The sequence below is a fragment of the Ursus maritimus genome, unplaced genomic scaffold (genome assembly GCF_017311325.1).
Source record: "Ursus maritimus isolate PB19 unplaced genomic scaffold, ASM1731132v1 scaffold_14, whole genome shotgun sequence".
Lineage (NCBI taxonomy): Eukaryota > Metazoa > Chordata > Mammalia > Carnivora > Ursidae > Ursus > Ursus maritimus.
Genome location: NW_024423786.1, coordinates 38,681,137 through 38,695,952, shown reverse-complemented (window position 1 = coordinate 38,695,952; position 14,816 = coordinate 38,681,137). Strand labels below are relative to the sequence as shown.

Genomic DNA, 14,816 nt, shown 5'->3' with positions numbered 1-14,816 from the left:
AGGCCCCTAAGACCCCAGATCACCCTCATGGAGCCACCTCCCGATAAAACCATCCGCTCCTGCCCGAGCTGCCCACATCCAGGTGGGCACCGCCCTGCCAGTGACGGCCCAGCCAGAATTCAGAGGGCCAGGAGGGCCGTGTGTTCACGCCGGGCTGGGACACTGCCCGGGTGGTGCAGGGCCCCTCCGCCTGGCCCGCCCTCAACCCGCACAACTGCACCTACCTTCAGGGCCTGCACCTTCCTGTCCAGCAGGCTCTCGATGTCTCCCGCCACCTTTTCCACCAACTTCTGAGGCTCGTTCTCCTGCACCTCAAACAGATTCCGGTTGTCCTTGTAGATCTAGAAGGAAGCAGGGGGAGCCAGGGGTAAGGCTGGGGCAGTCCCATATTCCCATGCCACAGCCCTCCACCTATCCTCTGTCCGGTAGGGTCCAGACCTTGGCCCTCCTGAACTTGAAGGAAGGCTCCTGTCATAGATCCCACAGCTTGCCCTGGCTGTGGTTGGTGGGACGGGGTTGTCACTGCCTTCTCTGGACTCGAGGATTCCTCCTCCAGGAGCCATGAGCAACACCCCCTGATGAGCTTGGAGCGGCTGAGAGCAGCAGAGGCGGAAGGGTGGGCTGGAGAGGAGGCAGGGTGCGTGTGGGGGGAGATGGAACCAATAAGCACACATTGCATACCACATGCCCACTGACACGAAGACACTGTCACGCTCACGACACACACCTACACACCCACGCATGCATCAGAAACACCTAGCCACCGCTCCCCAAGGACTCAGGCATCCAGACCCCTTTTTGCTGGTGCTGCCCCAGGGCACTTGCAGGAACTGTGGTGGGAACTCTGGGCACCCCTAGGGGCTCCTCTGTCATTCAGAGCACAGAATATGGGGGCAGGGACCAGGGGAAAAGGCATGTGGGGAAGACAAATCTGCCCCTCTCTCCTCCTTGGGGACTGGGTCTGTGCACACGCACACGTGGGGGTGTAAAGCTGACAGTCTGCATCTGCATGTGTGAGTGTGTGTTATGGCTCAACACACACCCATCTGCATGCATGTGCCTGCGTGCCGGGGGTGGGGTGGGGTTAGGGCCTCTAGATGAAGCCCAGGGCTTCTATGTGAGTCACGGAAGCGAATTCAGTGGGCCTCTTTGTTCCAGGCCAGGGTCTTGAGTGTGTGTACATGCATAAGTGTGTACATCGTACACCCCTGCCTGAGTCTGTCCAGATGACCCCAGGAGGTCTGTTCCCCAAGCTGGCTCCTTCACTGAGGTCACATGCCACCACTGAACTGCCACCACCGGGCCATGCCATCAGGCTGTGCAGAAACAGAGGGATGCAGAGAGACAGAGAGAAGAGGTGATGAGGAGGAGATAAGGAGGTGGGAGAGGCCGCTGATGAGAGACAGACAGGCAGGCGAGATAAGGTCGGGAGAGTGACAGCCAGACGTGGGGGAGATAGGGCCTCCAGTAGCTGATGGGGGAGGAGGTGGGGGACCAGGCGCGCCCGAGCCCTGGCCCTGCCGCCCAGCCAGTGCCCAGCAGTCCAAGGGTTAAAGTACACACAAAGCCGGCTCAGGCAGTCTCCTCCTCCTGCCGCCCCCCATCCCTCCCAGCTTCTCTTTTCTTTTTGTCCTTCTCTTAGAACAAAATAATTTGTGGTGAATTCGCTCCTTCCCACAGAGCAGTGGCGATTAGAGGGCGAGGAGGGAGGCCTGGATACAGGGCAGGGAGGGTGGGGGCCCCAAGTGGGCACCAGGGCCAGGCTGCTCCCTGGGCTCCCTGGGTCACGCCTCAAGGCAGAGGCCCCCAGAGGGGAGATGGTGATGGAAACAGAGGTCAAGGAGGGGCCTGAGCCTGGGGGGGGTTGTTACTGGGAAATGTGGGGAGCCTGGAGCCCAGTGCCCTCTGTTGGGGGAAACTGAGGCTCAGAAACAAGAAAGGACAGGTCAAGGCCACATGACTCCGAGTGGCAAAGCCAGGCCCTCCACCCTCCCAGACCTCTTCTTCCCAGGTTTCAGGACTTTAAAGATTTATTTATTTATTTATTTATTTATTTATTTATTTGACAGAGAGAGAGGGAGCACAAGCAGGGGGAGTGCCAGAGGGAGAGGGTGAAGCTGACTCCCTGCTGAGCAAGGAGCCGGACGCGGGCTCGATCCAGGGACCCTCGGATCATGACCTGAGCTGAAGACAGACTTTAAAAATACACCGTTTCCCAAGCATGGGCCGCTGCCCAGGGTGTGTTGAGGCCCCAACTCAGCCACACTGGCCGAAGCCTTGGCCAAGTGCACCTTTGGCCCACTTGCACCAGCAGGGGGCGCAGCTGCCTGGCTTCTCAGGGCAGGGGACGAAGTTCCCACACCTGACACCCCTGTCAAGGTCATTCCCAGGTGTCCCAAACAGGGCTGTTCATAGCAGTGGCAGCCCCGGGTCAGAGCAGCCTCCTGACAGCTCTCCTCCGGGAGCCCAGGAGTTCCTCCCCACTGGGTCCAGGGTGCCCCTTGCAAACTGGCATGGTGACTGGGCCAGGGCTCAGGGGCCACAGAGGGAGTGGGTCTCCAGGTGTCAGGGTCATACCCCAGGGCTCTGAAAGGTGGCGTAAGGGCTTGAAAGCAGGCACCCTGCCAAGAGTCACCTCATCTCTGAAACTCAGTGTCTGATTTATTAAGTGAGAGAACGGCAATCCCCACTTTGCAGGCTGATGGAGGACGGCAAAGAGCCTATGCTATTGTCACTATTGCTATTGTTGAAGATCACCAGAATTCTGCAGAAGGAATCACAGTCCCTCCCTGCCTCCACTCTCCCTGCCGGATCTGCACACTAAGGATCTGAAGCCATTGGCTCCCACTCCTGGGCAGACAGCTTTGGTCTCCTGGGGTTGGCCCACCTCCAGCCCCACCCTCCTCCCAGGCCTCCCTGGGCAGCCCCTCTCCAGCCACCCTGTGCTTGTCTCCAACACCTCAGCCTGAGCCCTGGAGGGGACAACAGGGGAGCCTAGACACAGGGATGTCACTGATAACAGTAAAGCCAAGGCCAGCTCTCTTCCACCTCTCCCCAAGTATGGGGCCTGTGTGTAATGGACCCTTGGCAAATGCATACGCCTGATTCCATGTTCAAGAGCAGAGCTCTGGGACCAGCTAGACCTCAGTCTGACTCTTGTATTCCTGTTTGCAGCTGTGCTACCCCTTGGAGCCTGGGGCTCTATCTGCCACACTTTCTTCCTGTCCCAAGGACCCTCTATGATTCCCCTCCCCTCGGCCCTGGTGCCAGCATTTGAGGCCTCTCCAGCCCACTGAGCTGGCATGCCCCTGTAGGCTTCTGGGTCCCCAGCCCATCCTGATGCCCACGACCACACTTTGGCTCATGTTGTCCCTGCTTCCCTTCCACCCTTCCCTGCCTTTCTAAATCCTTCCTAGAGCAAGGGTGGTAAAATGGGCTAGACGGCATCTCTGGGGAGTTGAAGGCTAAATCCTAGAACTGCAGGGGCTGGTCAAGCTACCAGCGAAGCCTGTCCCCCAATCCCAAAAGAGCTCCTGAGACAAAATAGCCCTTGTTCCTTCTATCCCAAGTGCCTCACCCCTCTCAACGTTCCCCTGGACCTGTTCCAATTGCCCCTGTCCCCTGGGGTGGGCCCTGAGTGGAGCCCTGTGTCCCAGGGAGATCTGAGGGATAGAGTTCAGCAGATGGTCCTGCCCTGGGAGATAGGTCATCTCTCCACTGATGCTGTCTGAGGAGGTGCTTTCTACCTACAGGCCCAGCAGGAAGCCTGGGAGAGCCCAGGGCAGAGAGCATGCCCAGGCTGGCTCTCCTAGAGCCCCAGCCTCTAGCCCTGGTCCCTGGGGCCAGCTCAGATGTGGGGGTGCAGCGGGTACAGGGCCTCAGCCACCACAGCAGGACTGCACGCCCGCTGGTGTCCTTGGCCCAGCGAGCTCATTGGAAAAACCCAACAGCTCCCACAGTAGCGCAGCCCCCGAGGCCCCCACCTCCGCAGAGGCAGCTGGTCTACAGGTTGCAGAGGTCTCACACCAGCCGTGATGGGGGAGGGGGAGGCAGGGGCTCCGTCCCACAGAGACGGTGAATAGTAGTGGGACAGCGCGGCAGACTAGCAGACAAGCTGGCTAGAGCCAAGTTAGCATGTAGGGGTGGGGTGGTGGGAACAGGGAGAAGGGGGGTGGCTGAGACCCCAAGGGAGAGTAATTCAGGAGGCAGCCTGCAGATCCTTGTTCCCAGGAGCCCCTGGCTCCCCTCCCTTGTACCAGATACCTATGGCCTCCTCCCCTCGAGGGCACATCCCCCCACCCCCGTCAGTTATGGAGACCTGTCCCTCCATCTCTCCCCTCATATCCTCCCCTCCCTCCCTGCGCCTCCTCCCCGCCACCCCCTCCCCGGCCCCAACCCCAACCACCTCTCAGCTCTAGTAATTCTTTAGTTAAACAATATTTCGGGCCAGCTTTTCGGCCTAGGGATTTCCAGGGCTTGTGGAGGGCCCAGAACTTCTGCCCGGTCCCCTGCGTCCCTGGGCGGCTCCACATAAAGAGGAGGAACCTAGGGGACGCGTGGAAGAACGGTGACCTTGGACAGGAAGCACAGGGGTACACACGGGGCAGATGGAGCCAGCCTCATCTCCACAGCTCCTAGGAGTCCTGACTAGGAGCGGGGTCGAGTTCTGAGGTGCCTGGGAACAGAGACAGCCACCACAGGAGACAACGGGCCCCAGGACCAGTGACCTGGACAGCCCCCCATCAGACTGGAGAGGCACATTGCCAAGTCCCAGGAAGCCGGCGGCAGTAGGGCCTAGCCGCGAGCCAGCACCCAGCCTGCCCAGGGAGAGAAGGAAGGTGTGGGGAAAGGAGAGGAAAAGAAAGGCGAGGAGCGGAAGCTGAGGAGGGCAAAGTCGGGAGGAAGGAGGATGGAGGCCCCGGGAACAACCCCGTCCCCTGAGTGTTGGCTCTGGCCACCCTGGGGCAGGTGTCTTCACACGTGACCCCACTGATCCTGGACAACCCGAAGAGGGACTCTTCTGATCATGTCCATTTAGTGGACAGGCCAGGGAGCTTAAGGTATACAGCAGAGCTCAGATTCAAACCGGATCTGTTTGACCCAAAGCCCTCGCTTCGGGTCATACTCTGTGCAGGCTGGTTGCCTGCCCTTATTCCCATATTTGAAGGTGAAGGGAGCACGAGGGATCAGAGGGGGTCTGGTGGGCGGGCCAGGGTCACACAGAAGGCCTGAGGCCTCTGGGAGGCAAGAGAGCCATTGTAGAAGGGAGGAGGGGCGGACCGGAGGAATCAGCCCGACCATCTAACCAAGCGCCCAACCCTAGGAGTAAACACAGACGCGTGTGAGGCTCCCTTCTGCAGTGAAGGTGAACGGGCCCTAATCTCTGGAAAATTAAATCAGAAAGAAAATGGAACGAGAAAGATTTGACACAGGCTGGGCCCCGCTGCTGGCTGTCTCCGCAAAGGCTCGGACCGAGCCAGATGTTCAGCTATCGGGGTGCCCCAGCACCCTGGCCCCCTCCCACCACCCAGGTTACTGGGCAGGGCACTGGCAGGACTGTGGAAGTGAGCCCCATACTATGACCCCCGGGGGATCAGCTCTTCTCCAACAACCCCTCTCTACGCCAGTCATGTCTTGGTGTCCAGTCCCTGGTCTTGAAAGGAGCTGCTAGTGGGGGTCCTAACTTCATGCCCAACAGGCCCCTGGAGGGAGAGCAGCAAGTGGACAAGAGATGGTGGGCTGGGCCCCCCGAGGCTGGCCCACAAGGCAAGTGCTGGAAAGGCCACAGGGGCTGCGACTGGAGACAGGGGTCAGCTGCTGGAATGGGGTACACCTGTGCCAGGGATCAGGAGAGCCTTGGGTAGGATGACAGGGGGCTCACGGTGGTTTAGGGACCCTGAGCTGGGACAAGAGGTGGGGGAGACTGGTAGTGATTCGATCAGGGACCCCAGGCAGTCAGGGCAAAGCTGGGCTCGGGGCCTCTGCCCTTACTCCTGCCAGGCTGCCCTTACTCCTTCCCCTGCCTTTGTGGGGAAAATTGTGGGTACTGACATAGCTGCTAATTACCCTTGAAGACCATAGGATCGTGGGAGTGGCTGGGTGCCTGTGGTCCCCTCCCACTGAGAGCACACAGCACAGATCCAGGACAGGCTGCGGCTCCTGGGCTTTCCCTGAGCTCCACAGCCCAGCCCCTAACGGGACGAGGGGGACTGCCCCACAGTGGGTGCAGAAAAACCCTAACCCAGCTGCTCTGGAGACACACGAGGCCCTGGTCTATGTGTGGAACCGGCAGCTCCCCGGGCCAGGGTGTAGCCCCTCCCTCCCCTCCTTAGTGTGTGCCTTAAGTAAAGCAAGGGCAAGGGACCCTCAGAGCATACGGGCAGTGCACGGGCAGGGATTATGTGCCACTTGCTCGCATGTTCCCCAGCTGCTGATGTTCCCCAGCTGTCATGGTAGTTCTCATGTGGCCATGCCACACTGCCACTGTCCTGCGGTGGTGGGCTCCGGTGGTGGGCTCCGTAGTTAGCTGTCTACGGTGTCATGTTACAAGCCCGGTTTGTACATTGTGATGCTGGCTGCCATGTGATTAACATTCCTACCGAATAGGGATTTCCTGGAATGAACCCCCTGTTGAGAGGAAGTCACAGACACCACCCAGGCCATGACAACACAGCCCTGTGTGGGCTACGATGGAGAACACGAAGGCGATGTGGGGGCAGGGAGGAGGGCTCCTGGCCTGGCTTCCAGGAGCAGGTCAGGATGTGGCCCTTCTGGGTCGGTGGCCCATTAATTGCTCCATTTCCTCCCCACCCCCGTCCCCAAATCCTTAGATTTCCACGGGGGCACGTCACGTTCATGCCACAGGCTCTGGAGCCCTCTTAAGCCTGGGGCAGCGGAAATGGACCAGATCTTGTCCTGGCCCTCCTGGGACTCACCATCCAGAGGGGACAGATGTCCCTTCAGACGCTAAGGGCAGAGGGGTGGCAGCAGGGAAAGGTAGGCAGGAGACACCAGGGATGGGGCTGGCCTGCTTGGGAGGGGGCTGTCCAGGAAAAGACTGGGATGGCTTTATAGGGGAGAGTCTGAACTGCTGGGTGGGAGTCTGCCGGACTCGAGGGGCAGGGCGGGGGGGATAAGGGAGTGGGCAGGAGTGGCAGGTGCAGAGGCTGGGAGGAGGGAAAGTCAGTGCAGCAGCGGGAGCACAGGGGCTTGTGCAGGGCAGAAGGGAGGCTGGCGGCCAGATTCTGAGCAGAAAGGGAGGCAGATACCCAGGAGGCTCAGCGGACAGAGAGTGTGGCCTAGATCATAAGGTGAGAAGGCCCTGGTGGCTCAGTGGCCCCTTGGCCCCCAAGAGGCAGCTGCCAAGAGCTCTCACCAGCAGATTTCCCTTCAAAAAACTCACAGGGGCACAAAGCCCTCGCCGCCACCCCCAGCAACGCCTCCCTGTTTTTAAAGTTAAAGTTTAGTTGACTGTCATCCATTACCGCAATTAGTACATTATGTCTAATTATGCAATTAGTGTAAAAAGTGCACTTGCTGCTGAGAATGGGAAATTACGCTGCCTCGTTACGCTGTAAAATCCATGTCATAAAAAGGCTCAGTCTCTTGTTTTTCAAAAGACACAAAACCCAACACAAAACAATAAACCAAATCCTCCCAGTTGAGCCAGGGCCAGTCTGCGAGGCCCTTCCTGCACTCGCCCCCACGCAGACCCCCACCTCTGTGCAGCCGGCTGCGTGAGCCCCAGGGCAAGGCCTGAGCCACAGAGACAGGCTGTGTGTGGGGCCCATTCCTGGGTGGGTGTGGTCTTCGGCCTCTGAAACACATGTGAATTTCTAAGCTGAATTTAAAACCATGGTAATCCTGATTATCCATCCATTATTCCAGACTTGACTTGGAACAAGGCCTCCGCGTTAAGGCCTATGTATTTGAGGTGAGAGCAGTCCTGGAGGGGCACGGCTCCACCCAGCTCCAAGCACAAATCCTTTCTCCAGGGTTCCTAAGGGCACAACTCTGAGGTTCCCGATGGTGCCTGTGAGGAGAGGGGCATTTTCCAGCTCAGGGGAAACTGGAGGAACTTTCCCACACAAGGCTCCCAAGCCCTGGGAACATTGCCTGGGTAGGTAGGGAGCTCCCCATCACGGGAAGCATGCAAGCCCAGCTGTCACGGATACTGAACAGGAATTCACTCATGGTCCCCCTGCACAGCTGCTGGACTCTAGGCTGCCATCATTAGATAGCAGCATTCCCACGGCTGTGTGCCTACGTGAAGCTTATAGTCTGTGACTTTCTTCCCTAGGTGCTGCCTTCCTTGGTGGTCAAGCAAATAGTCTGGGGATAGGTGGGAGGTGAGAAAGGAACGTGACAGAGTAGGGAGTTGTCTCATTACCACAGAGGGGACAGTGCCAAATGGCCAAGTCCATGGGGGCTGGGAGGGCACACTTCAACATCCCTGACTGCCCATGTCAGCCCTGGGCACCTGTGTATCTCGAAAGGGGGACACAGTGCCACGGAGACTCCTTCCCAGCCAAGAATCTGCCCTGACCTCACGGAAATGATGCACGAACCTCGTGTGGCTGCCACTGCCCAGCTCAGACAAGGTGCTCACAGAGTGAAGAACCCCAGCATCCTAGGTCCCATGGGGCACCAGGGCCCCTGCAACCCCACCCACCTGCAGTGCATACCCATTAGTCCTGCGTGTGCCTAGGTGTCTGGGTGCTGTCCACACCCAGTGGGAAGCACTCACTGAGAAAGCAGCTGGGCTGTGGGGCTGGAGGGGGCCTGGACCTTACTAGAGGGACACCTGTTGCCCAAACACAAGGCATGGGTCACCGACAGTTCCAGCCTCCAGGCCTTTGTCGACTCAGGTGCTCTTGAAGAGCAGGGGAGCGTGTCACGGCTCAGCCACGTGGACACCAGAGGAGACTCTTCGGGCCCCTGTCATCCGGGTCCAGGACAGCATCAGGAGCGGGGGACGGGAGCCCGAGGTGAATGGAACTGCGGGCGGATCCGGGGCCCCTGCTGGCTCCCAGCCCTGAGCCGGGAGCTACCGGCTGTTGAGGCAGCTGGGAGGGAAGCTGTGCCCAGCACACCAGCCGGCACGGGGGAGTGCGAGTAAACACACCCGCGCTTCCCAACTCGTGTGGCTGGTGTGGGCGCCCGTGTTTATGGGAAACAGGTTGTTTGTGCCAGCGTCTGGGCCCCCTTGCCACCCACCCTGGCTCAGCTCTCTCTGGCTGCCTCCCCACCCGGTGGGCCCCGCCTTCCTTCCCCCAGGACTTCTCAGCCTTTCAGCTTCGGAGACACAGCAGTGACGACAGGCCCTCCCCTCCAGGTGGTGAGACAGGGCTCGGCGCTTCACCCACTGAGTCAGAACCATCCTCCAGGCAGGTATGGTTATGGTCCCTATTCTACAGCCAAAGAAACCAAGGCTCTGGCAGCTGCAGAAACGGGCTGAAGACTAGGCTGGGGGTGGAGGAGTCCATGACACTGGGCTTCTCAGGGTCCAGTCATCAGTTCCAGGTTCTAGGGCCTCAGAAACCCCACCCCCACTCCCGCCCCCAAGACTGGTCTGCCCTTTACCTGAGTCACCACCTTGAGGAGCCCTGGCCCAGCACGGCCTTAGATGTGAACCCTGCCCTCAGAGCTGGGTGCATGGCCCCTTCCTCCCACACAACAGCCTGAGGAGAGCGACCCAGGGCCTGGTCACTGGTCTGGTCACCTGGCCTCTTCAGTCCCTTCATCCTCCGCGCCTGCCTTGGGCCCTATGAAGCCCTACCTCCTGCCTCTTGGGGGCGAGAGTCCTGGCAGGCCAGGGTGCAGGACTCCGGGAGTCAGGGTGGGCAGGGGCTCCAGGAGACCCTTGGTGGCCCAGGGAGGACTCCTCATCATTTCACGGCTCTCGCTGTTATGGAGATCTCATCGAAGTGACTGTCCCTCAGTCCAGAGTGGCAGAAACTTACCCCCATAAACACCCTCATGAGATGGGTTTGAGGCTGGGCCTGAGGCACAGTTCTGAAGGCCACGGAGCAAAGGACAAAGCCTGCTGCTTCCTCTGCCCACGTCACCTCCATTCTACATTCCCAGCAGGGTGGGCAACACTCTTCAGGGTCTGCAACAGGTCTCTCAGGGACCCCAGAATGGCCAGAAACCGACCTTGTCTTGAGAGTCCCCAGGCAGGCTTCCTGGGGAGGGGGTGCGGGTTCACCTGATTTTTCTTTATCCATCCCCCTCCCTGACCTGTGACAAGGACACCAGGAGGTGCTCAGCAGCTGGGCGGTTTCTTATCTCACTGACAAGGAAACTGAAGTGGCGAAGAGTCAGAATCTGTCCAAAGGGGACCCCTTCCTGCCCTCAGAGCCCCCTCCACGGGCAGCCGAGAATGGCTAAAAAGCTGCGGCCCTAATCCTGGCCCTGCTCTTTACCAGCTGTGTGGCTCGGCATAGCCTTCGCCCTCCGCACCCACACAGCCTTGAGCTGCCTCAGCCAGGCCTCGCGGGGTGTTCCTCAATGATGAAAGGTCAAATGCAAGGTGCCGCTGGCTTCTCGTGGGGCCTCCTTCCAGGCTTGCTCCCAAGGCCCTGAGAGATTTCCCTGCCCCACGCTGTCCTGCAGGGCCAGACTTTCCAGGCCTTGAAGGTTGGAAGTCTGCCCTTTGCTCCTGAGACTCGCTGCTGAAGATGTCGCCAAATAATGACAGCACCGATCACAAGGAGAGGCCCTCAGGCCAGCTGCTTTTGTGAAAACATGAGAGTCAGGTATGGGAGAGAAGGAGAGAGAGACAGAGACAGAAGTAAGGCTGGGAGGTGGCTGTGGCCTCCCATGGTATCAAGGGCCCGTTTGGGGGCAAGGTCATCGCAGGGTCGTGCCCCATCCCTCTGCACACGTTGTAGGTCCAGGCGCACACGCCAGACCTTGCAGACCAGCTCACACACACACCGACCTCACCACATTCAGGCCCAGCGCCCAGGAAGCTGCTCCAGACCTTGCCAGGCCTCACACTTAAGCTCACAGAGAAAGCACCACAGCCTGGATGGACCCATTGGCTGTCATGGGACGTCATCTGGGTGAAGCTCTGTGGGTTTCCATCTGTACCTCAAAAGGTGGTCTGCAGCCATGTGAAATGTTCTAAGCAGTGAAACTTCTCTGGCCCCAGACGGTTGGGGCTGCCTGAAGGTCGTGGCCCTGAATCCTCCTGGTGGACACGGCCCTGGACAGGCTCCTGACAGCAAGGGTGCTGGGTCTGGTGGGGGCAAGGACATCCCTGACCGACAGTGGCTTCTGGATCAGGGCCTTAGGAAGGTCGCAGTGCTTACGTATCAGATGCATATAAGGCAGCGGGTGCCAGAGCCGAGCGGGGTTCTGCCCACGGTGAGTGTGCAAATGAGGGTGCGAGGGCACACAGCCATGCCGGGCTATCTCATTCACATCCTGCGTCAGCGCCTCCCACCCCATCTTTGTCCTTCTCCTCGCTTCTCTTTTATTTTTCTCCTACTTCCAATTTATAGGCTCTTCTCGAATTTTATGTATCTCTGTAAGTGCCCTTAAATCTTCTATAGCATACGTCGGAAGCATACATAAACAAACAGAGCTTGGACACGGAGGCCTGGCCCACGCTGAAGCCACACCGAGGACAGGCACATACCAGGACGTGTGTGCACCACGGACACGCACATGCTGGGGACACACACCAGGGGGGACCCCTTCTCTCCCATCATTCCCAGGCTCTCCTGAGCCCTCATAGGAAAGTTCCCACATTTGGACAGGAAAAATTCAGAGAGGGTTTCCCAGAGCTAGGGGGTCAGTGATCTCCACAGCCCTCCCAGCTGGGTGCTCCTGAGCCGGTCCTGGCCCCTCTCTGCACCTCAGGTTCCCCTCATTGCACTGTGGGGAGGGAGGGACGAAGCTTGGCACACCCAGTTCCAGGTTCCGTCTCCATGAGTGTGAGAACCCTGCAGCCACCGGGCCCAGCGCTCGCCTTCACCGCGTCCGCGCACAGTGTTTGCCGTGCAAACGAACCATGCAAACAGGACCCGGTGCCCAGCCACACGGGCGAACACCGCGAGGGCCCTTCATCTCAACAGCCATGAACTTCCAAGTGAGAGTGCTGTGCTCGGGGGAGGCAGATGCTGTGTCTGGGCTCCCCCTCCAGGTGGGCCACCTCCTCAGTGCCCAGCTTTGGGGGCTACTTGATGGGGTGAGGACTGCCACGGGAAACGCTGACAACACAAGTGGGGCCCGTGAGAGCGTCCATGCTGTATCGAACCCTCACAAGCCCCAGTCTTTGTGCCCATTTCACAGACAAGGCCACTGAGGCACGGAGTAATTGGTGGAGCTGGGAGTCAATGATGACACAGACTAACCACACACTGGAGCAGGTTCCAGACCATGTTCTAGACCTCCGCCCCCTCCTCCCACCAGCTGGCCTCCATTCCATGGGAAGCTGTGACCCTCCACAGCCCCAACCCTGTCCCCCAGGCCCCCTCCTCTGGGAAGCCTGCCCCCTCAGCTATGTGCATGGGGCCTCTAGCCTGGGGGCTATAGACATCAGTGGGGGTCAGCTAACTCAGGTGTTTGCAAGCCTTGCCCTGTTTTAAATGTTCCTGGAGAGCTCATCTTTCAAATGCAGCCCCGTCAGAAGGGACAACAAGCCCCTAATTCATCTGCCCAGGATCATCCACTCAGATCGATGCACGGTGCCAACTGAATCCTCAGTGGCCCCATAGCCCCCAAAGAACCCATCAGGCCCTGAGACCCATCTGTGATTTGCCCAGCTGGTCTGCCCAGTGGGACCGCGGGGAGGACAAGGAAGATCTGCACTGGACCCAGGGGTGGGCATGCCCCAAAGAGGTACTTCTACCTGCAGGAAACCATCCTGGCCTTGCAAGTCTGGAAGTCTAGGACATCAGGATACAGATGGGTAAACTGAGGTCCAAGAGGGAGGGGTGAACAGCAGGGCAGGGCCAGGAAGACCCAGGTTCCAGCTGCTGGCACCTCCTTCTGGTATTTGGGGGGGTGGGGAGGGTGGGGAAGACCTTTCAGAAGAGGAGTGGGAATGGATGGGCAAGAGAGGGCGTCCACCTCGACGGGGACTGGCAGACAAAGGCAGCTAGGCACAGGGCCTGTGAAGAAAGCTGCTGGGCAGGGCTGTCTAGTGGCAGGACAGAGGCAGCTTTGTCCTCCACCCCTCACTGGAGCCTCGGGTGTGAACTCTCTGAGAACTGTGGGGTCACCTGACAGACTGCGAGTGGGAGGCCCGGACTTCTGTCCCCTCTGCCCCCGGGCCTAGGTGCCCACCAGGTCTCAGCGGTGTGGATGCTCTGGGCTCCCGTGTCCTCTGCTCAGCGACCTCCAACAGGAGGGAGGGACGCCCGAGCTTCTAGCTCTGTCAAGGGCTCCCTGAGCAAGGAGGCGACGAGGGCAATGATGCCAGCAGGACAAGAGCGGAACAAATTGCCCCAATTATGTAAGGCGGCCCTATTTCCTCCTTAGCAGGGAGAGGAGACCAGGGAAGCTATGTTCCTCTCAGCCCCACCCCCACCCCCACCCATGCCACTGGGCCTGCTGGGAGACCCCTCACAGGGGTGCACTCACAGGTCCCCCCTAAGCAGGGTCTGTAGGCCCAGGTCATTGGGGGTGCTGGGGAAGGATCTTGGGGAAGAACTCCACAGGCCCTTTCCTGGGGCCAGTAGGATGGGATCGGGGCAAGAGGCCCGGGTCTGTCCTGTTCAGTCATTGTTCCTTGAGTGTCTCCTAGTGTATCCTAGCCCCTTTGCTTTTCTTGCCTATACACGGGGGTGGGTAGCCCATGCCCCAGGCCTCTCCCCTGCCCTGGCCACCATGGAGCCCTAGGGAACTCAGAGACTTTCCAGAATCCAACTATGGTCCCTACCCTGCCATACCCCCACTGGGATGTGCTCAGGTCTGATCTTCCTGGTGCCCCATCAGGGTCCAAGCAGGAAGCCCCTTCCTCCAGGCTCCAGAACCAGGCTAAGATGCCAGACAGCCCCGTTCTCAGCAAGACCTCCGGACTGCCCTTGCTATGAACACAGTCTAGCCTCCACTGCTCCCCACAGGGCCTGGACCCCTCTGAGTTGCCGGCTCTTCCTCCATCTTGGGACAGTGCCCTGGGGAGCATTGGAGATGCCCCAGGCCAAGGCCCTAAGGTTGTGCCCCGCTTCTCAGCAGCCCCTTGGTGCGGGTAGTCTCTGCACAGGCCCCCCTTCCAGCCGGGAACTGGGTGTGCTCTGCCCCGGAAGGCCGGCCTGCCAAGCTGGCTGGGAAAGCCCTCCTACATGGCCCCATGCTTTGCTGGGCTGCCAACACGCCGTGAAGCCCCAGCTATCAGGCTCTTGCAGTTTATGGAGCTAGCAGGTTAGGGTCGCTAAACTGCAAATTGATCTCCTGCCATAAACGCAGGCGACGCAGAAGTCCGTGTGTGTGTCTGAGTGTGTGTCTGTACACGTATGTTGCGAGGCATCATGTGTCATGTACAGCAGAGTATGTGTACGCAAAAGGGGGATGGTGTTCCTGGGAGTGTGTGTGTCCAGGAGCACGCACCCCGGCGTGCATTCATCCAGGCTCACTACGAAGGAGGTAGGCGCACCCTTCCCTGAGGGCAGCCGGAGTCCCCATCCCTCTGCGAGAGCACAGCACACAGTAGGCCTCAGGGAACGTCTGTGTGCACACCGTGCATATGACAGACCCGGGGAGTCCTTGAGCAGTCCTTCGTCTCCCTGCCTGTCATCTCAGAGGGACTAGAGCCCAGCCCTGGTTACATATCCACACCAGGCTGGTGCCTCCTTCCATCCCCTAAC

At 59.4% G+C, this 14,816-nt stretch overlaps 1 protein-coding gene across 1 annotated transcript in view; it reads right to left on the bottom strand.

Moving 5' to 3' along the window:
* The window catches only part of CACNA2D2 (calcium voltage-gated channel auxiliary subunit alpha2delta 2), a 113,993-nt gene that overhangs the window by 68,601 nt on the left and 30,576 nt on the right, over positions 1–14,816 (bottom strand). Inside the window, exon 2 of the mRNA XM_040628757.1 lies at positions 225–341. Coding sequence (XP_040484691.1) covers positions 225–341 — 117 coding nt within the window. The remainder of the gene's footprint in view (positions 1–224; positions 342–14,816) is intronic.